Source organism: Amaranthus tricolor, chromosome 13 (assembly GCF_026212465.1).
Source record: "Amaranthus tricolor cultivar Red isolate AtriRed21 chromosome 13, ASM2621246v1, whole genome shotgun sequence".
Lineage (NCBI taxonomy): Eukaryota > Viridiplantae > Streptophyta > Magnoliopsida > Caryophyllales > Amaranthaceae > Amaranthus > Amaranthus tricolor.
Genome location: NC_080059.1, coordinates 3,587,805 through 3,608,958, shown reverse-complemented (window position 1 = coordinate 3,608,958; position 21,154 = coordinate 3,587,805). Strand labels below are relative to the sequence as shown.

The following is a 21,154-nucleotide window of genomic DNA, read 5'->3' as shown; positions in this document are numbered from 1 at the left end:
GTGTGATACGTGTCTGAAGTCGTTTCTTTATTAATATATTTTACTAGATAGATTCTCGTGTCAAGCACGATTTATGAATTATTTAAATGAAAAGTTATCAATTTTATATAAGTAATTAAGTTATTATATGACTCTTAAATCAAATAGAAATTATAAATTAATTTGTTTTAAAAGGTTGTAAAAGTATTACTATTAGATTGAAATATTTATATTACTAATATATATATATAACATAATCATAAAATCATGCACTAAACAATATAGATTATAAATAATTACATAAAAATAATAGAAAATTTCAACACATAAAAAAATAATATAAATAATAATTTAAATGTTTAATATATTTGTAAACCTTAAAATAAGTTTTTAGCCTAAAGAACATACTCCCTCCCTCCGGTTCTTAAAGAAGTTCTCACCATTTGTCATTTTGAGTGTTTCATTTGTTGTTCTCATAAAGAATATATTTGTTTATGTCACAAACTTTGAACAAAAATAACCTTATTCATTCTAATTTAATATTTCAATAATACTTATGGTCCCCACATATCTTCATTAACTTCATTTAAACACTTTTATATTCTTTATGGTCCTTATATATTTTTCATTAACTTTATAAAAATATTTTTTACTCCATTAGTTACGGTCCGCATATTTTTTTCACTATTATTTAATGTTTTATTAATGTTTATGATCTCCACTTTTCCTCCATTAAATTTATTATTTAATAAAATTTTATGCCTGTTAAGATCTAAAAGATTCTATTTTTCTTAATTTTCGTAAACATTTCTTGTGAGAACTTCATTAAAAAACGAGAGTATTATTTCACTATAATAATCAACTTATAACCTCATTTATTTATTTATGTGTTATAACTTTGTCAAACATAGGTGATAGAATTATCATTTGAAATTTATTTGTAACATCTTTTCTTTTTATTTACTTAAATAATTGATGTATAATCTATTTAATTTGTGTAGCTTTTTTAATATAGTCACGTAAGTAATGTATATGATTATCTATAAAAAAAACTATTTCAAAATTATTTTCCTTTCTTAATTTATTACAAAAATATTTTAATGAAAATAAATTTTTTACATAAATAATAAAATATGTTATCCGATAATTATCCATTGTAATGAAAATATACTACATATCTTGATTGATTGTACATGGTACAAATTAGTAAATAAGATATAGTTTTAAAATCTTTTGTTACTAATATATTAAACAAATCTAATTAGAAAGATATCATATGATATGCTAAAAAGAAACATTTGCCTAATGATAAGTACATGAAAAGAGCGGATAATTTTTATTGTGAAGTCGACATGTGTTTTAATCGTTTCTTCATTAGTATATTGAATAGACTATATTTTAGGTAAACCTATCTATTTTGTGGAATGATTTTAAGGTTATTGAATTTTCATTTTTTGATGATGAAAGTAAAAAATGTAATTATAAAATAATTTCATTAAATATCTTAAATTAGTATATTAATATATTAAAATTATGTTAAGTTAAAATGAGTAGGTATTAGATAGAGTTTTTCACTTAAATTTTGACTGATAACAGACTTCTGATTATTTGGCGATTTATGGGGGAGTTTGAATTGGTTTCAAATGTATAATTGATAAATTTGGATTTATTTAATGGTTAATGACTTTTTCTTTCACCTTTGTGATAAGAATTTGATTCTCACCGCTTACAAAGAAAATTAATAATCTCTCATCTTGCTTGTAACAATTCTCTAACACACCCTAGGTAAAAAAAAAAAATGCTAAATCATATTATTGTTATCATTTGAATGTTTAAAACAAATTGATACTTAAATTATTGGTAAACTTTTTTGTAGTTAGTTTGTTGGAAATTATCAATGATATTATTGTCTTTAGCACTTTATCAATAGTACTCTTTATTAATGGTATTTCTATGTTATTTAATCTTCTTCCATTATGACATTATTAAACTTTTATCTGTTAGAAAGCTGTTAGTGTCATTTTTTAAAAAAAAATAAAAAATTAAAGAAAAAAAATTAAAACTCCACCCAACGTCCACAATTTGATATTCCATCTTTCATTCACACTTACCGTGAGACGTTGTTCTACATTTATTAAAAGATAAATATAAGTTTCTTTTAGATTGTATCTATGCTCAACAACTACAATGAATAAAGATATACGAGTTGAAATTCTAAGAGTTGGGTAACTCTAGTCTAAACCAAGACTACATTAGTTATGAATTCCATAAACAATTGAATTGTTTTGTTTCCTTTTTATTTCTGCCAAATCAAGTTCTATGTTTGATTTAACTCTCTTCTAGAGTATAACTTCTATATTCTTTATTACGATTTTTTATAATTAGGTTTGAGTTGCATCTACACGAAGTATGTAACATAGCACAACATATAGACAGTATGGGCTGATACCAAAAGAAAGCGCAAACAGATTAGCGCATACAAAAATATAGGAATATAGCATGACATAACACAGGACACAACATGTGGCGTCTTTTTTTGGCACAACTCAAAGCAATTTCTTATTACTTGTTATTCCTCTATCTTATCAATCGTTATTTATTATCTTACTATATCGATTAATAAAGAAATTGAGGTGTTTTATATTTTCTTTTATTTATTTTTATTTTATTACTTTTTAGTTCTTTTATTTCATATCGAATATAATACTATATTGATTAAAGAAAGTAATTAAGGTCGAAACAGAAATATGGTGAAGTAAAAAAACAAAAACAGATTAAAATAAAAATATTGACAAACTCATAAGAATATAAAAAGTTTAAATACTTTATAACAAACTTATTCATGTAGCACAAAATGCGTAGTTTATTTATTTCAAATTAGAATAGACTAATCAAATGGTTCATTAATTCTTTACAAACTATATTTGCCATCCGAACTCAACTAAGCAGAGCTACTTGCCATTGAAATGATCACATGATGCATAGACAAGCAGAAATCAGCAACCAGAAGGAATACATGATTCTCTGTGACAGCCATCAGTTAAGCTTGAACACAAGATTCTAAAGCAAACTCTGCACCAATTGAATAGCATTCCTCAACCCATTCAATATTCCTGGACAGCTCTATTAACATCCTATCACAACTGCCTCATTGTTGCAGCAGCACCAAGCAATTTTAACGTTCAGTAACCTTGCTTGTTCGCGTGTTTTTCTATAAGAGATAGGCGAGGCTCTCTCCCCAATTCCTAAAACTAATCTGAAACCTGCTCATGCTATATACACGTAGAAGTTTTGAAGACCTGTATACAAGTAAATACAATTAGAAAATCAAGTTTGCTACTTTCTCAAACTCCTTTTGGGTGGCTTCAAGGATATGTTTGATGGCACCAATATGTGTTTGAAGTGAGATAATCTCCGCCTCTTTCTTTTTCCTCTCAAACAACAGCTCCCATATCTTCTTATCTGCCTCTTCTAACTCCTCGTTGATCGTTGACTTCTCAAGGTTGCGCTCCATGATCTGACTCTCAATATCTCTACATGTATATTGAGCTCGTTCGAACTTAACCTTTATGGATATCATTGTATTTAATTTCTCTCTTATTGGTTCTACATCAAAACCGAACTCTTCAAACACAGCGAGATACTCTAGATACCTAGCCAAGAGGCTTTTGGGTGAGTAAAAACAAGCCTTGGATATCCTCTCTACTAAATTGGCAAAGTTTACCAGCTTGCCTATAGCAAATCCTTCACGAAAATCTTCCTTGCAGTCGTACAATGGACGGAAATGAGGATTTTGAGGCAATCGCTTCAAAACCTCCATGTTTTCAACAGTTAGCCAAATAATGGAGCCTTTTACGAAAGGCAAGTCTTGCTCTTTCACAGGCACAGCTACTGTGAGATCTGATTGTACGGGCTCATCTATATTGTACTCCGTCTTAATAGTCTCTACACTCTCATTATAATGATCAGAGGACCCAGAAGAACAGCGCCCTACAAGTTATTCAACGCGCAAAAGTTCAGTTTGACAAAGCAAATGAAAGTGATTGTATAAAGGTGCTGAACTGAAACTTACTTGAATCATTTGTAGGAAGAGAATGTGCGCCTTCACACCCAGCCGACATTGGCCTATCATCGTCAGAATTTTCGTCAAAAACCTGAATGTCTCAGATAAAGGAGTCATCTAGATGATCATACATTTCACAAAGAAATTCAGATCTAATGCAGTACAAATAAATCATACTCCATTGCATAACAGGAACAGAACAGATTTTTGTTTCCAAGACAAAACACCAACAGACTTCACTTCAGTACAAAATTTCAAGAACAATCACTATGGTTTCCTACAACTCCCTTAAAATACCGAAACAAGTCCAATTAATTTTCTCTGACCTCTTTCATCATTTGGGATGTGAAAGTTGGGACTTGGGTGTGTTAGGGCCTGTATAGTGTCACATGATTCACTAATCTTCTTGCAAATCGCAAATTGCAAAAAACGCATTATAGTCAGTTTTGGGCTATTTTGAGCCAAATTGAGTGAATCGCGAACAAAAGGCAAATTATGTAACACTGATGCTCAAAACTTAAATGAGCTGAAAGAAAGAACACAATAAGTTGAAAAGAACATACTCCTAAAGGTGTGGTCTAGCTTACAAGTTTCCTTTCAAACCCAGTCAGTGTAATAGACCATTTATGATTTAATAAGAGCATCTTTGATATCAACGCATGCCCGCCAAATCCCAACTTCCACAAGCATTAAGCATAAAAAATAAATTTTGAGTCACTCCAAACACTTCACTAGAAACTTATCAATACCTTCAGTTTGAGATTCTTTTGGTTCATTTAAATTAAACATGGCAGATCCTGTTGAGAGTTTCCTCTGTTTTCTTACTTGCTTTCTTGGAGTACGTCGAATTCTAAGCCTACATATGTCACTCAATCGCATCATTTCATGAAAATCGGTAGGGGTTGAGTCACTACTTCCAGAAGGCCCAGCAGTGGCAACAGGAGCAGTACCATTACCAGTCGAGGCGGATCTTTCAGCGTTCTCTTCGGCATCAAAAGTACCACCTTTTCATCTCTTCCTCAAGATCTGGCCCCCCACATAAGTATACATGAACTAAAAAAGTGAGCACGTCAACAACAATGACAAAATCTTAATCCTCACAGTAAAAATACAAGAAACTGTAATTGGATTGCAAGAAAGATAATTAGACAAAAAAAGTAGATGACTACAAGTTGTAGTCATCTACTTTTTTTGTCTAATTATCTTTCGTTTTGTAATTTTCACTGCACTTTTGTCCAAAAAAAGTAGATGACTACAAGTAGTAGTCTACAACCCACATAAGTATACCTGCTTCTTTCGTTTTTGGACAAACAGAGAAAGCTGATACTTTCAATGGTCTGCCTCTCATCCTCTTTGGAACAGTGGTTTTACCTTCCTTTTGTTGCTCATTCTCCTATCATAAAAAAAAACTATCTTAATATAATCTCTGGAAGGGAGAAAGAACAACCTCTCCCCAGGGGTGGGGGCAATGCAGGGAATGAAAGAAGCAAAAAACAATGTAAAATGAAAAGATATGCTGAAGACAGAAAGTGCTCAAAATCTTTATAATAGGAATTACTTAGGACCCAAACTTTCTTATTGTGAATAGATGGAATAACTGTTTGTAACTCTCACTACACTTTTGTGATCATCCCCACAAGATTCAGTTGCTCCCCTTTGAAATGCTGATTTGAACTTGGATCAGGTGAGCTAATCTAATTGTCTTGACAATATGTGTCAACTCTACAACTATAGGTCCTAATTCCCCTTATCACTGGCTCACTGCTTGGGGTTTGACCAACAAACTGTCAGAGTAAACCCGCTGAATATCACGCGAAGCAATGTTCAATTCACAATTACCATCAGAAAAAAGGATATTGAATGTAAAGAATTTCAAACACCGCCATAGCCGACAGTAAAGTTTGTGGCTTTGGTGGTCTTTCCTCCTTTATTGGGGTATACTGCTTCCTAGAATCCTAATATGCAAAACTAAACACCTATAAGACCTTTGTATTGAACAATAACAAAGAGAATAGAAGTATACAACTGCTCATCAATCTTAAAACTAATAACTTCAAGGATTTAACTGATGGTGTTCTTTGTATGTGACTGTATCAGTGTAATCTTGCCTTCTTGGGTTATCCTCCTCATCAAAAAGCATATAAAATGTATAACTTACACCCACATGAAGTTTTACCTTCTAAACTGACTCCTACACTTTCTTTGATTCTTCTTCAGATAGTTCAATGCAGCAACCAGCAGTCTATAACCTTTCACTACCTTCACAACGACCAAATCTCAAACAGATTCTCCTAATGAACTTTTCTTAACCAAATAAATGTTTCACAACCTATCCTTAAAAAATCTCACAGAACACATAAAGCCCAACCTTACCTCAATGATTATATTTGTAATATTCACATTGGTGTAACATTGTTACTTTAAATCCTAACCCTCAGAGCCTTCAACATGACTTATATTCCAACACATGTGACATGTTCACTGAACCTATCACATACAAACAAGCATCTAAAGACCCTAAAAGGGTTGCTGCTATGGAAAAAGAACATTTTGCTATCAGGTTGGAACAGTTAGTAACGGTTCAGTTTAAGATCTAGTCGAGTGTCAATTGGTCTTGAGTTGTCATCTGTTAATAATTGATTTTGTTTTATCAGTTATGTTGGGATATTTTTCAAGTAAAATTTGGCTACGAGTTACTAGTTACTATCGATCAAGTCAGTATAGATTAAGTTGCTAATCATTTTTTAATCATTTTCTCTCAAATTTATTGTATTTGTCATTTTTTTATCTTTGTGCAATTGTGTGCTTTTAAGACGGAGGGAGTAGTACTTAAATTATGCAAACAAATTAACAAACATAAAACACCCACCAAAAGGTAATAGTTAATCAATCAAATTAACCATGAAGGCATGAATTGAATTTAGACAGAAATAAAAGCTTAAAAACGGCTGAACCAGGAGAAGGAGAAACACAATGATGTTCCAAAGGTAGGACCTACAAAAACCACTGACCCACTCACGATGTAACCGAAGATCTTAGTGAGCAGAAATCGATCTGTTCAGGGAGAGCGACGGAAGAAACGGAATAATGATGATTTAAGAAGATTCTAGAACAAAAAAAAACCCTAGTTACAACACCTTCCCACCACTACAAATCATCCATAAGGGGGAATTGCCGATGAAGTGCTCAAAGAAAAATGGGTCGAAAAAATGGCGTCAATAAATTCAAGAAGTAGTTCGGAACCCTCAGCATTTTGAAAGAATACAAATTTATATGTAAATTCAAGAAATGGGAAGGATAACTGATTAACTGTTGCAGTGAACCATGAACCTCGAAAACCTTCATCTTCTGAAGTTACTTCAAGTTTTGTGCCTGTTTTGATGATTTGTTCATTTGCGGGTTCTTGTTCTGATGACGATAACGCCATTGAAGTTGCTGGTAGTGTTCAGAGGCGGTCGTAAAAGTGGACAACATTTAATTCAATTTCAATTTATAGATTTCTTTTGCTTTTTTTTTTAAATTTATTTTTTGCTTTTTATCCTTGCTCATATTTGAGGAAAAATTATTTATTCGTGTGTTACTATTATTAATATTATTATTATTATTATTATTATTATTTAGGAGTATATTTTATTTAAAGAAAGTAGTATTTGTTCCAAGTAAGGCAACACTAAATCCTCATGAGAATGAATCTTGTTAGCATTGATATTTAAGGGAATTTCTGGAGTATATTTTTGTGGAATTAACTTGGTTTGATTTTGGAGCTTGATTTATTTTTTTAAGACGTAAAGAAACAATTTTTTTAGATGTGAAGAAATCATTTATTAAAATAAAAGCAGCTATTCAAACAAATGTTAAATCTCAATTTGAAAATTTTATTTGTTTAACTCATTTTATTGAAGACACATTACATATTTACAAATTTAACCCTAAAAAAATAAAATGGATATTCGATACGTTAACAACAAACTTTTGCGAAAGGTCAATAGTAGTAAATTTTAAAGAAATTCCATAAAATAGTATTGTATTTTTGAAATTTAAGTTGTCATAACATTAATGTCAAAAAAGTGTTAAATTATACGTTAAGTTGTGAACTTTCGTTTTTATTCTTGTCTTTTTCATCCATGTTCTCCATATTTTTTTTCCCTCCATCTTCTTTCATCCATCTTTTATTAGACGTATGAGTGAATCGCCAAAGGTATTAAACCTCGTGGATAGGATGGTTCAAGAAAATATGTGAAAAGTGGAAGATGGAGAAGAGAAGAAAATGGATGAAGACAGAGAACAAGGACTATGACTACCATCAGTTAAGCTTGAACACAAGATTCTATAAGAGTTTGCACCATCTAATCGAAAATCGCCTACATTAATCATATTCAGGCTACACAACTAGGATGCTTGGTGTTATCAGCATTGACAAGTAAGCCATTCCTCAAACCCAGTCAATGTTTGCTAGACCGATCTAATACTAACATCACACCACAACCGCATTATTGGTCTAAATTCATCAAACCCGCGTTTTCTATAAGAGCTAGGTGAGGCACTCTCTCGACTTTCAGGAAAACCCCCATTTTATTGGTCGTATGCAAGCAAATAAACTGAGCCCGCTAAATTTATGTACACGTGAGAATTGAAACGAAATGTATACAAGCAAATTCAGTTAAAAAGTGAGGTTGCTACTTTCTCGAACTCCTCTTGGGTGGCCTCAGATGTACGTTTGATGGAATTCATACTTGTTTGAAGCGAGATAATCTCCGCCTCCTTCTTTTTTCTCTCCAACAATAGCACAGACTCCTTCTCCAACAGCTCCCCTTTCTTCTTATCTACCTCTGCTAACTCCCGGTTGATAGTTGACATCTCAAGGTTGCGCTCCATGAACTGACTCTCGAACTCTTTAGACGCATTTTGAGCTTGTTCCAACCTACTTTTTATGGATATCATTGTGTTTAATTTCTCTCTTACAGGTGCTACATCAAAACCTTGGTCTTCAAACTCAACAAGAGCTTCTAGATACCCATCCAAGACGCTTTTGGGTTCATCAAAACAAGCCTTGGTTATTCTCTCAACTAAATTGGCAAAGTTTATCGTATAGCCTATCGCTAATCCTTCACGACATTCTTCCTTCTTGTTGTACAATGAACGGAAATGTGGTTTTTGAGGAATTCGCTTCAAAATCTCCATGTTTTCAATATATTGCCAAATAGCCGAGCTTTTGACAAAAGGCAAGTCTTGCTCTTCCACAGGCACAATTGCTGTGAGATCTGACTGCAGGGGCACAATAGCCGTCTGAATATTTTCAACACTCTCATTATAATGACCAGAGGGCCCAGCAGAGCAGCGTCCTACAACTTATTTAACGCAGAGAAGCTCAGTTTAACAAAGCAAATGAAAGTAATTGTATAAGGCGCTGAACTGAAACTTACTTGAATCATTTGTAGGAAGAGAATGTGCGCCTTCAATCCCAGCCGATGCTGGGCTATCATCGTCAAAACTGTCGTCAAAAACCTGAACGGCTCTGATATTGGAGTCATCTACATGATCATACATTTCACAAAGAAATTCAGATCCAATGCAGTACAAATACATCATACTGCATAACAGGAATAGAACAGATTTTTCGTTTTTGGACAAACAGGGAAACCTGGTACTTTACGTGGTCTGCCTCTCTTCCTCTTCAGAACCATGGTTTTACCTTCCTTTGGTTGCTCGCTCTCCTATCACAAAAAAAAAAAAAAAAAAAAAAAAAAAAATCTTAATATAATCTCTGAAAGGGAGAAAGAACAACCTCTTCCCAGGGTTGGGGATGATAAGGCGAAATGAAGGTAGAAGGTACTCAAAAACTTCATAACAGGAAAATTTTACTTAGAACCCAAACATTCATATTGTGTATAGGTGGAAAAATTGTTTGTAATCCTCACTAAACTTTTGTGATCATCCCCGTTCCCCACAAGATTCATTTGCTCTCCTTTAAAATGCAGACTTGAAGTCTCATCAGGTGAGCTAATCTAATCGTCTAGACGATCTGTGTCAACCCTACAACTATAGGTCCTAATTCCCCATCTCACTGTTTGGGGTTTGAAGTTTGAACAACAAACTCTCACGGTCTGTTTGGTAGATGGTAATAAACGGCGGTAATGGGAATGAAAACTAGTGTAATTTTGGTTGAAAAATTTCTTAGCTACCTTGATATTCATGCTTGTCCAACTTCAATCATCTCATTTTCTACATAAAATTCACTGCAACACATTACCATTAAAAGAGGTGACAATAATGAAAATTTATAAATAAAAAAACTTTTTTGTGATCAAAGTTTCTATCACTGTGGTAATGACATGGAACTTTGATGGAATTTTACACAATTCACAATTACCACTAAAAGGATGACGAATGTAAAGAATTTCATATATTACCCTACCTGACGGTGAACCTCGTGGCTTTGGTGATCTTCCCCTCTTTCTTGGGGTAGACTGCTTCTCAAGTTCATCCTAATAAGCAAAACCAAACACCTATAAGTCCTTTGCAGTGTAGGATTGCTACAAGGAACAATGCATTTTACTAGTCTAGTTCTTTGCAAGTGTCTGTTATAGTGTAATTTTGCCTTCTTGGGTTATCCACCTTATCAAAAAGCATAAAAGATGTACAATACAGTCTCGTTCTTTGAAGCTCTTGTATGTTTGATGATTGTTATGCAAGCAATCTTGCTTGAAACTCTTTTAATGGCTTAATTTCGATCCTTCCAACATCCATTGATACTACTTCTTTAATTATCCAAACAAATTAACAAACATAAAAGACCCACCAAAATTCATAGTTATAACAAACAGCCAGCAAAAGAATTAACCAATCAGTAAATTTACAACAGATATAAAAGCTAAAAAAGACTGACCCATAAGAAGAAGAAGCACAATGACGTTCCAAAGGTGGGACCCACAAATTACCACTGAGCCATTCACGATGCAACCGAATTTCATATGGGGGACAATCGATCTGTTCACGAGAGCTGCGGAAGTAGACGGAATAAAGATGAATCGAAGAAGATTCTAGAACAGAAACATTAGTAACAACACCTTCCCACCACCCATCATTATGAAAAACATCAACATCATCCATAAGGGAGAATTCGCCATGAGGATCTAAAGGAGGTATGGGTCGAACTAAAATAGCGGCAACAGATTCACAAAGAGCTTTTGAACTGAACTCATGTTGAAAAAGATTGTGGTATTCTACTTCTATTTGGTGGGTTCTGCGAGAAAGGGGGCGGGTAACTGTTGCAGTGTACCATGAACCTCGTAACCCTTCCTCATCGAAACTTACTTCAAGTTTTGTTCCCTTTTTGAACGTCTCTTTGTAAGCTAATTGTAGTTTTGATAATGATGACGCCATTGGAGGTTCTTAGCAGAGGTGAAGGACTTGGAAAATGAACTATTCAAGAATCAAGACTGAACTTTAATTTGAGAAAATTTGGAGTCTGTTGCCGTGGGGGGAAACTTGGAGTCGTTGGTTTTGTAAATTGTTTTTTCTTTTAAGAATTAATATTTTGGGAAATGGCCGTTAGCTAAATTTATTGGTTAGTTTGACACGCTGATAGTAAAAATATTTTTTAAATGTTCACTAGTTAGATTTGTTGGATTTGACTAGCTAAAAGTATTAAATGATAAGTCAATTTTCAGTTATCTGAACTAATTTTTTTAAGTCAGTTGTGAAAATATTCGGTAAAAATTATTTATTGGTTGTTAATAATAGTTTATTTGAGAAAAAGTCAGTTAAAAGTCAAAACCAATAAATCAATTACTATAAGAGCTTTTGATTTTTACTCTAAAGTAAGTTATTTATTACACTTTTCTGATTATTTGACCAATAAAAAAGAAAAAAATCTAATCAAAACGCAAAAAAAAAGACATATTGTTAAACCTCTGCGTTCAAATTATTACAAGCCCAAAATGTGTTAGTTGAAAGTTTTTGAACATGTGTACTTTAAAAAATGTTAAAGGAAAATATGTGAATAAGTTGAAAAAATATTTAAATTGATTGTCATCTAAAAATAAAACAAAAAAGATTTTTTTTTGCATTCCATAGAGTGAGTATCAATATCTTTATAAAATGAATAAAATTTGTACATGCCTCATAAACCTTAAATTTACCAAAATTTTCAATTTCATTTTTATCTTAATTTGCTATAATTTTTTTCCTAGAAATTACCCAATACTATAAACAACATATTTTACTTCTCCATTTCTTTATTTCACACATTTCAAATATTTTATTTATTACATCTAATATGAACAATATCAAATAACAACTGAAACTTGTTGTAAATTTAAATGGACAAAAAAGTAATTTAGAGTGTAAAAATACACTTTAATCCATCTTCTTAATTTGTTCTTTTTTCTTTTTTTTAATTTATTGTTTTGTTAAGTTATTGCTCCCGCCTATTCAACTTAGGTGTCCCATTTACTTTTAGAACACTATTCATTGATCACTCTTAAATTGTGTATTATTATTAATCTATAAGTTAAAACATAGTCATGTAGGATCTTATTTGATTCATTTCAATGTAAAGTTATTAATATCAACTTTTTATAATTTTTAATTATATATAATTAGATGTATTAAGAATTAAATAAATGCATTAGATAGAGTGCATAAAATAAATGAGACACTTAAAATGAATAGAAGGGAGTATTATATTATGAATCTATATTATTTGTCCTAGTCTTATTCACATACTCAATATCTACCTTCATCTCATGCACACATTTCTTTCAATCAAAATACTTCTCTACCAATTGGTTGGGTCTAGATACAAGCCAGATGAAAATTAGTTGTGGATTGGGACATGTTTGGATAATAGCATCAGAGCTAAGGAGTTAAATCACGATTGGATAAGGTTAAGGGTCAAGTGCAATTTGAATAAAATAAACCCGTACCAATTATTTTCTTATGGACCAAGAACATACCCCGATCCATCGAATCTCAAAAAAAATAAGATGTAGACCCTTTAAATCTAAAATAAGTCACAAGTCGGGTGTGGTTAGGTCCATACAAGATTCGAGTCTATAAATACGTACGAGTTGACTCTTGTTTATTTTGTCTAAATTTAGTGTAAAAATATCAAAATTAATTGTAAGTTTGTAACTATCTTTATTGGACCAGAATCCAACCCTAACTCATTGGGTCACGCAAAATAAGACTTTTACAAAACTTTGACAATTAACCATTTGGAAGGCACAAATTGTCCGCAACAACCATTAGTTCGACTTGAAGCAAAAGATTTTAACACAAAGTTTACACGATCAATAGAAATATCACCTACATAGAGTCATCGACCATATTCATACTACAAAACGAGGATGCTTAGTTATAAGCAATGCCGAAAAGCATTCCTCGACCCAGTCAACTACAAAAGCTGGTTCACTGAACAGCTCTACAAACATCATATCGCGACTGCATCATTGTCACTGCACCAGCAAGCAATTTCTACGTTTAGCAACCCCACGTTTTTCATTTCCTTTCTATAAAAGATGGGCAAAAGCCCTCTTTAGACTCTAAAAAAACCCGAATATTTCAGATCATTTACTGTTTCCTAAAACTAATCTAGCATTACAACTGTTAGTTGAAATCGAACAATAATCTGAACCTGCTAACGATCTGTACACACAACAGTTACAAACAAATGTATACAAGCAATTACAGTTAGAAAAGCGAGGTTGTTAATTTCTTAAACTCATTTTCAGCAGTTTCAAGCGTACCCTTAATGGCATCTATACTTGTTTGAAGCAATGTAATCTCGGCATCCTTCCTTTCTATCTTTGACAATACCAATGCCCGCTTCTCCATTAGCTCCCCTATCTTCTTATCTACGTCTGCTAACTCCCCGTTGATAGTCGACTTCTCAAGGTTGCGCTCCATGATCTGGCTCTCGATCTCACTAGATGTATTTTGAGCTGTTTCTAACTTAACTTTTATGGATATCATTTTATTTAATTTCTCTCTAACCGGTGCTACATCAAAACCTAGCTCTTCCAGGTCAACAAGAGCTTCAAGATACCCGTCTAAGAGGCTTTTGGGTTCATTAAAACAAGCCTTGGATATCCTCTCGACTAAACTGGTAAAGGTTACCATACTGCCGATAGCTAATCCTTCTCGACATTCTTCCTTGCAATTGTACAATGGACGGAAATGTGGTTTCTGAGGAATTCGCTTCAAAACTTCCATGTTTTCAATTGTTTGCCAAATAAGGGAATTCTTAACGAACGGCAAGTCTTGCTCTTCCACAGGCACAATCGATTGTGTTAGCAGCTGGTCTGGTCTTCCAGGGACATTCTTATCTTGCAGCTGACCACCATTAACGACAGACCTGTCCACCATTTTATCCAATTCCTTCTCTTTGAGTTGACTGACCAGCGCGCTCTTTATATTTTCTCTTTCTCCACTCTCATTATATTGACCGGCAGACCCATCAGGAGGAAGTCCTGAATTTTTTTATAGCACAAAAGTTTCATGCAACAAATAATTCCATCAAATGACAGCAATCGTATAAAGGCATTGAAGTAAAACTTACTTGAATCGGTTGTGGAAAGAGACTGTGCTCCTTCAAACCAAGCCGATAATGGCCTTTCATCATCCGAAGCATTACTTGAGGTTCCTGCAACCATACTGTCGACATCTCTCGATACTCCGTTGCTAAAAACCTCAATGGTTTTGATTCTGGAGTTATCCACATCATCTGACATTCCACAATGAAATTCACATTCAATGCAGTTCAAATAAATCATAGAATTTGTACAATAGGAACAGATAATGTTTTCCAACAAAAAAAAAAACATTAACAGACTTCACTTAGTACACCTCAAGAACAATCACAAAAGTTTCATATGACTCCCTGCGAAGACTTCTCTAGAGAATCAATACCTTCAGTTTGAGAATCAACCGGTTTGCCTGATTTATATCTCTTTCCTTTCCTCGAATTTAAAGGTCTAAGTGGTTCATTTAAATCCAGCATAAGGGATCCTGTTGAGGATTTCCTCTGCCTTTTTACTTGTCTTCTCGAACTACTTCCAATAGTAACTCTACGTATGTCACTTGATCGCTTCAAATCATCGTTGATATTCATCCCACGTTTTGCATCAAAATCGGTAGGGGTTGAGTCATTAGTTTCAATAAGCTCAGCAGCAGTAGCAACAAGCTCAGCAACTTCACTAGTGGGCGAGAAATTTTCATCGTCCTCTTTGGCATCAGAAGTACCATCTTTCTTCTCTTCCAAAAGATCTGGCCCTCCACATAAGTATACGTCAATAAAAGAATGTGAGGGAGACGATAACAATGACAAAGCCTTAATCCCAACAGTTAAAAAAAGTGAACGAGGATTGCAAAGAATTAATCATTGATAAAAAGAAGACTACAACCCACACGAGTTACCTGCTTCTTTCGTCTTTGGACTACCAGGCTGGCATTGTGCTTTAGGTGGGCGGCCTCTCTTCCTCTTAATTGGGACTTCACCTTTCTTTTGTTGCTCACTCTCCTATCACACAAAAACTCCATTTTATTATAATCCCTGAGAGAGAAAGAACAACCTCTCCTCAGGGGTAGGGTGAAATGGGGAAATGTAAGAAGCATAAAACAAAATAAAACAGAAAAGTGTGCTAATGGCTGAAGGTACTCAAAAAATTGAAACAGGATATTTTAGTTAGATACAAAATTTTCTTATTGTGAATAGACGGAATAATTGTGCCAAGTACATTGCTCATTACACTTTTGTGATCATCCACATGTTTCTCTTCACTCGCCACAAGATTCTTTTGCGCCGATTTCAAATGCCGACTTGAACTCTGACCCACTGAGTTAATCATCTTGCCGTTATGTGTCAACCCTACAACTATAAGTCCAAAGTTCCCCATATCACTGCTTGGGGTTTGAACAACAAACTCTCGAGGTGAATCCCCTGAATATAACACAAAGAAATCTTTGATTAACAATTATCATTAGAAAAAGGATATTGAATGTAAACACTTTCAAATACCACCATACCTGACGGTAAAGCTCGTGGCTTTGGTGGCCTTCCCCTCTTTCTTGGGGTAGACTGCTTTTCAAAGTCCTAATAAGCATAACCAAACATCTATAAGACCTTTACATTATAGAAAAAACAGAATAAAAATATAGAACTAAGAAAAATTGCCACACGAACTAATTTTTGGACAAAAAAGAACGAATCGTAAAGAGACATTCAGACATTCAGGCATACAAAAATCAATCACATGGCCGATCCACATCCATCGCAGCCTGTCGGTCCCAGTGAATCACAATTCACAACCAGCAGAAATCACCTAAAAAAACTAATTCATCCAGATTTTCGACCTTAAAATCTCTCTAAAATTTCCTAATGACCTCTTGGAAAAAAAGAACATTAAACTAATTCAGCAGAAAACTACATCACTACATGCAATAAAAAAATCTCCCATAAACAAACCTTGATCTCTGAAGGCTCAGACAGCTGACTGATTTTTTCATCTTGTTTCAGCTTAGACAGCTCAGCCTCATCAGGTGAAGGGGAATTCAAATCCGCTGAGATTCCATGATTTGACTCCTTCATTTGTTTCAACTTTATGTTGTTAGGAGTTGTGCCATTAGAATTGGTCTTGTCATTGTCAGGTGTATGCGGCTCTTTCTGACCACTTCTAGGAGTTGTGGTAAATACTCTATTCAATGGAATATTCTTCTCCACAACATTAAGAACTTCAGATGGGGTGTGGGTCATCTCCTTGTTACTACCATTAACAAGGTTTAAATGCTTTTCAGAATTTGACGTCATCAAAGTATCCTGAGGTTGAAGAGTTTAAATTCATAAAGGAGTCAAAAGAAAGGTATGCGCCTCACTCATGAGTAATACCCAGTCACAAATCATTTCATAAACTCCAGACAAAGCTCAAATGGCATTATATTAATAAAAAAGAGCAAAGCTTCCTCAAATCAAAGAGCCCAAAACACAGAAAACTCCACAACAAATAAAAACAACCCTAGAGACCAAATGAGACAAGGGCCTGGTTTGGTAATTTTTGTCTCCACATTTTGCAAAAAGGGAGGCAAATTAGAATTTGGGTTGATGTTTTAACATATCGGGGGTGTTGGGCAATTGATTGTTGGTTGTTGGCTTGTTTGACCAACTAATTTTGTTAGCTTTTAAGCGACCTGAAAAAGCCAGTTATTCATGAAAAGAAGATTTGGGCCCCCATCACTGCTACAAACAACATATAGACAAATATTTTCCTTGTTTTCTCATCAATAAAATTTATCGCACCTGATACTGAATGAATTTAAATGTGAATGATTATTTAGTTTAAAAGATCTTTTGTACGAAGTATAATACTCTCAAAATAAAGTCAAATTCTCATTCTACTAGTAGTAGAAATATGAAGTACATTACTCAGCAGTCAGCACCAGACACACTAGTTCTCCGACAAAATGGTAGATCCATAATGCAAGTAAAAAGATGTGGAAGTACTAAAAGTAAATTTCTACTACTTGCCAAATTAATCAAAAGATCTTCAATGCAAATCCCTAAAGAAATGAACTGATCATGTTAGTAGCACAATCAACTAGCTAAATCAGTTAAAACAACCTTTTACTAACTAACAAAGCATGGCCCAGTACCAGCCACATCTAATAAAATATCTTAAGGAGTAAAGCATTCACTTAAAGGCAAAAGGCGAGGCATACCTGGGAGCTATAAGTCCACTTGCCATTATTCCACTCCATGTGGAACCTCAAATTCGCATGAGACAACTCCTTCTCCTTATTTGTGCGCTTAAAATACACTATATACCTTCCGTCTGCAAGAATTTTGGTCACTACCCCACTCAACCAATAATACTCGACAAAGGCGTCAACTTTTTCCAACAAATTAAAAACTGTGACTTGAACTAGGAGGTGAAGGCCTAATATGAAGATAATCTACAGCTACTTTCTGAAATCCGGCTTCCTAATCCCTCATTCTCTGTCAAGAATAAGAATTAAAGGCCAGATCAACCGCCAAACTTGTAGATGTAGGAATAGGATGTATCGTAACAAGAATAAGAATTAAGGAGAAGGATACTGAAAGAAAAACCTCAAATGTCAAGTAAATAATCAAGGAGTCCATCATTGAAGAAAGAAAAAGTAGACCTATCATTAATCCTGCAGGGTAGAGGTGCTGGGGGAATATGCACTCATAGAGAATATGGAATACCAGCTTAAAATTGTGATCCTCACAATTGACTAGAATGTATCAATCCAAAGTTTCAAAATATCTATGACAAAATAAAAAGGGGAAGGGGGATGTTTGTTAACATCAAATCATAATCAGCATCTATAATCCAGATTTTGCTTCTCATAATACTTGAAGCAATGTACACAATAACTTAACATGTAAGTTCATTATGAATAGGCATGAACTTGAATCATTTTCTTATATATGCAACCAAACCATGAACTTGAATCAGAATAGGCATAGACGTTTAAGGAATGAGGACTTTAAACTTTTGAGAACCCATTTATATCAAATATGTTTGATGGGTCATCATAACCAACAAGCAAATATCAAAATTGTGACTTAAGACACTTGCATTGATACGGCAGGTTTATGAATTCGTAATCAAATATAGCATGATGCCAAAAATATGTCGGTAACAATCTTATAAGACCCATTCTATAGAGCAACACTAGCTTAAAGCTAGTTTTAACTACTTATATCTAGGTTGACACTTGCATGTTTGTACTTTATTAATCAAGGAAAAATGGGGATGATGAATAACTTAGAGCCATATGATGTAAATTCTTTCAGCTTAGGAACGTTTTTATTGTCATATAAATGTAAGACAGCTACTAGTGGTCACTAAAATCGTATAATATAACTGTATTACATAGTTAATAGCTAATACACGAAATCAATTGCAAAACAACCCTTCAAAACACTATGTCAAAGCCGAGGCGAGTAAAAAAAAAAAGAGAGAAGTGCATTTTTTTTTACCAAAAATACTGTTTTTGCACATCCAGCTCTTCAACCTCACTATACAATCATAAGAAATATATATTCACCATCAACCGCTTTTCAACATCACTATAAAATCACAAAAATATAGAGTACAGCATTTGATGAACTAAGACAAGAAAAAAAAACACTAGCATCCTCTTCTCTTCATCCCCACCAAGGTACCAACAAACCCATCAAACATACTCCCACCATAACTCAATGCAACGAAGAAATATCTCAGCCAAACTCCCAAACATTTTCCAATCTAGCTCAGTCTAGGGGCTTCCATCACATATTATAACAATCACACCAAAATCCCACTTCAAATGATCTGAAGTAACTAACAAAGCAAGCAAATGAATAACTCAAGAAATTAAAACAGCAGTATATTTATCTAGGATTCTAGGTAGATATAGCAAGCAAGAAATCAACCTATTCTTAATTAAACTTGATAGAACAAACCCAACAAAAGCAATCCAGAATATTTAAACAAATTCCCATAACATGCAAGCTAAGATTCAATACACGACATGCATCAGTCAAACACGGGTCTTCTAAATCATAATTTATCTAGAGCAACAAACTTTCACTAAAAATTGACTTGACACTTAACAAAATGTAACAGAAAATCAATTCAAACACCAAAAATGAAAAAACCCTAATTGAAAAAAAAAACCAAGAAAAAATGAAGGAAGAAACCTTTTCATGCATTCTACCATATAAACACCAAACAAAAAAACCCCAATAACAAAAACCCTAGAAAAAAAATAACCTGTTTTTCAGGGAGAACCCAATTCTTATGAATCCGCAAATCAGAAGAGTCAAATTCCAATTCATCAGGAGGATTAGAGAAGAAAACTGTATATCTATTTTTAAAAACTTAAGTAACAACTCCACGCCACCACCCATCTTGATAAAACGCATCAACGACTTCATTTAAGTCAAAAGCTTTTCTATCATTCCCATCAATTGGAGGTTTAGGTCTTACAAACTCAACATCAACAAATTCTTGCAAAAGTGTAGACCCATTTTCATCCAATAACAAATTCTTATACTCAACAAGAATCTTTCCTTTAGGGTTTCCTTAGAAGGTGATGGAGATATTACACTCGAAGAATAACAAGCATCCAGAAAACCGTCTTCGTTCGAAGTAACTTCAACTTGGGATCCGAAAGGGAAAAATGGGTACTCGTTGATTTGATGTTTAGAGGGTGTGAAAAGGGGTGTTCAAAGGAAATGAGATTTGTGGTCTTTAAATTGAGTTTTTTAGTTGAGACTTTAAAATTAAAAAGGTTTTATTTTTTGTTTGTTATATTAGGTATTTGAAATGAAAAGATAAATAAAAGTCTCAATTTAAATATTTATTTTTCTAACATATTTTTTTTGAGGGCTTTTTTCATTTTAATCTTATTTTCCTATCTCTATTGCCTCTAAATAAATAAAGACTTAGACTTGTTTTGAAATAAATTCTCATTTTTTTTCTTAAATCCCTCATGTCAAACACTCTCTAAGGTTAGATGTAGGAGAAAATATAGGAGGATTTTTTGGAGTTTTGAAACTCTTGATTTTAGGACTAGGTTGGAATTTCATTTTACCACTACAAATAACTAAAGTATTTGAAGGTTTTTCATTTTATTGTATTTTTAGAAATTAATTATGAGTCATTATCATGAATACAATCATATTTTAATGGTATATTCAAATAGCGAATTAAAAAAGAAAAGAAATAAGCGAAATAAAAAAGAAAAGAAGAGAAAGGAGGGGAAGGAAAGAGAGAGAAAAAAAACTCCCTTATTTATTTAGGAAGGAATGAGAAGAAGAAAAAAATTTAATTTTCTTCCAAATCTTTCTTCTTATAGAAAATTTTAATATTAACAATATTAAATAACGTACTCCTTTTAATGTATTCTCTTTAAATTTTTCTCCTATCATTTTTGCTATCTATACAAAGGAATTTTCATTCCTTCAAATCCAACTTTTTTTTTTATCCATTTTCATCCATTCAAAGGTGTCTCTAACTCTTTTTTTTTCATTTTATTCATAGTCAAGTACAATTTATATTTAGTTAATAAGGGTGTAATTTAGTTTTAAACTAATTCAAGTATTCA

At 33.3% G+C, this 21,154-nt stretch overlaps 3 protein-coding genes across 7 annotated transcripts; all 3 read right to left on the bottom strand.

Annotated features, from left to right (window-relative positions):
* Window positions 1-2,850: 2,850 nt before the first annotated feature.
* On the bottom strand, window positions 2,851-4,607 carry LOC130798230 (DUF724 domain-containing protein 5-like). Its single transcript, XM_057661132.1, has 2 exons — window positions 4,052-4,607; window positions 2,851-3,969 (listed from the first exon to the last, which is right to left on the bottom strand). The coding sequence occupies exons 1-2, from the start codon at window positions 4,098-4,100 to the stop codon at window positions 3,299-3,301; spliced, it is 720 nt and encodes a 239-aa protein (XP_057517115.1). The 5' UTR covers window positions 4,101-4,607; the 3' UTR covers window positions 2,851-3,298.
* A 3,652-nt stretch (window positions 4,608-8,259) lies between these two features.
* Window positions 8,260-11,536, bottom strand: LOC130797598 (DUF724 domain-containing protein 7-like). Of its 2 annotated transcripts, none has more exons than XM_057660243.1 (5): window positions 10,929-11,536; window positions 10,458-10,527; window positions 9,684-9,756; window positions 9,466-9,573; window positions 8,260-9,390 (listed from the first exon to the last, which is right to left on the bottom strand). In XM_057660243.1, exons 1-5 carry the CDS (start codon window positions 11,423-11,425, stop codon window positions 8,699-8,701), a joined length of 1,440 nt encoding a protein of 479 aa, XP_057516226.1. In that variant the 5' UTR covers window positions 11,426-11,536; the 3' UTR covers window positions 8,260-8,698. The 2 variants fall into 2 exon arrangements, with proteins under 2 accessions (XP_057516226.1, XP_057516227.1); XM_057660244.1 differs by having other exon boundaries at window positions 8,425-9,384; window positions 10,929-11,530.
* Window positions 11,537-13,274: 1,738 nt separating this feature from the next.
* Window positions 13,275-20,327, bottom strand: LOC130797597 (uncharacterized). Of its 4 annotated transcripts, none has more exons than XM_057660238.1 (9): window positions 19,819-20,305; window positions 17,756-18,032; window positions 16,509-16,859; window positions 16,070-16,136; window positions 15,781-15,983; window positions 15,461-15,563; window positions 14,954-15,316; window positions 14,604-14,768; window positions 13,275-14,514 (listed from the first exon to the last, which is right to left on the bottom strand). In XM_057660238.1, exons 2-9 carry the CDS (start codon window positions 17,792-17,794, stop codon window positions 13,736-13,738), a joined length of 2,070 nt encoding a protein of 689 aa, XP_057516221.1. In that variant the 5' UTR covers window positions 17,795-18,032; window positions 19,819-20,305; the 3' UTR covers window positions 13,275-13,735. The 4 variants fall into 4 exon arrangements, with proteins under 4 accessions (XP_057516221.1, XP_057516225.1, XP_057516224.1 ...); XM_057660242.1 differs by having other exon boundaries at window positions 13,298-14,514; window positions 14,954-15,310; window positions 15,793-15,983; window positions 19,819-20,327; XM_057660241.1 differs by having other exon boundaries at window positions 13,298-14,514; window positions 15,793-15,983.
* Window positions 20,328-21,154: the final 827 nt, after the last annotated feature.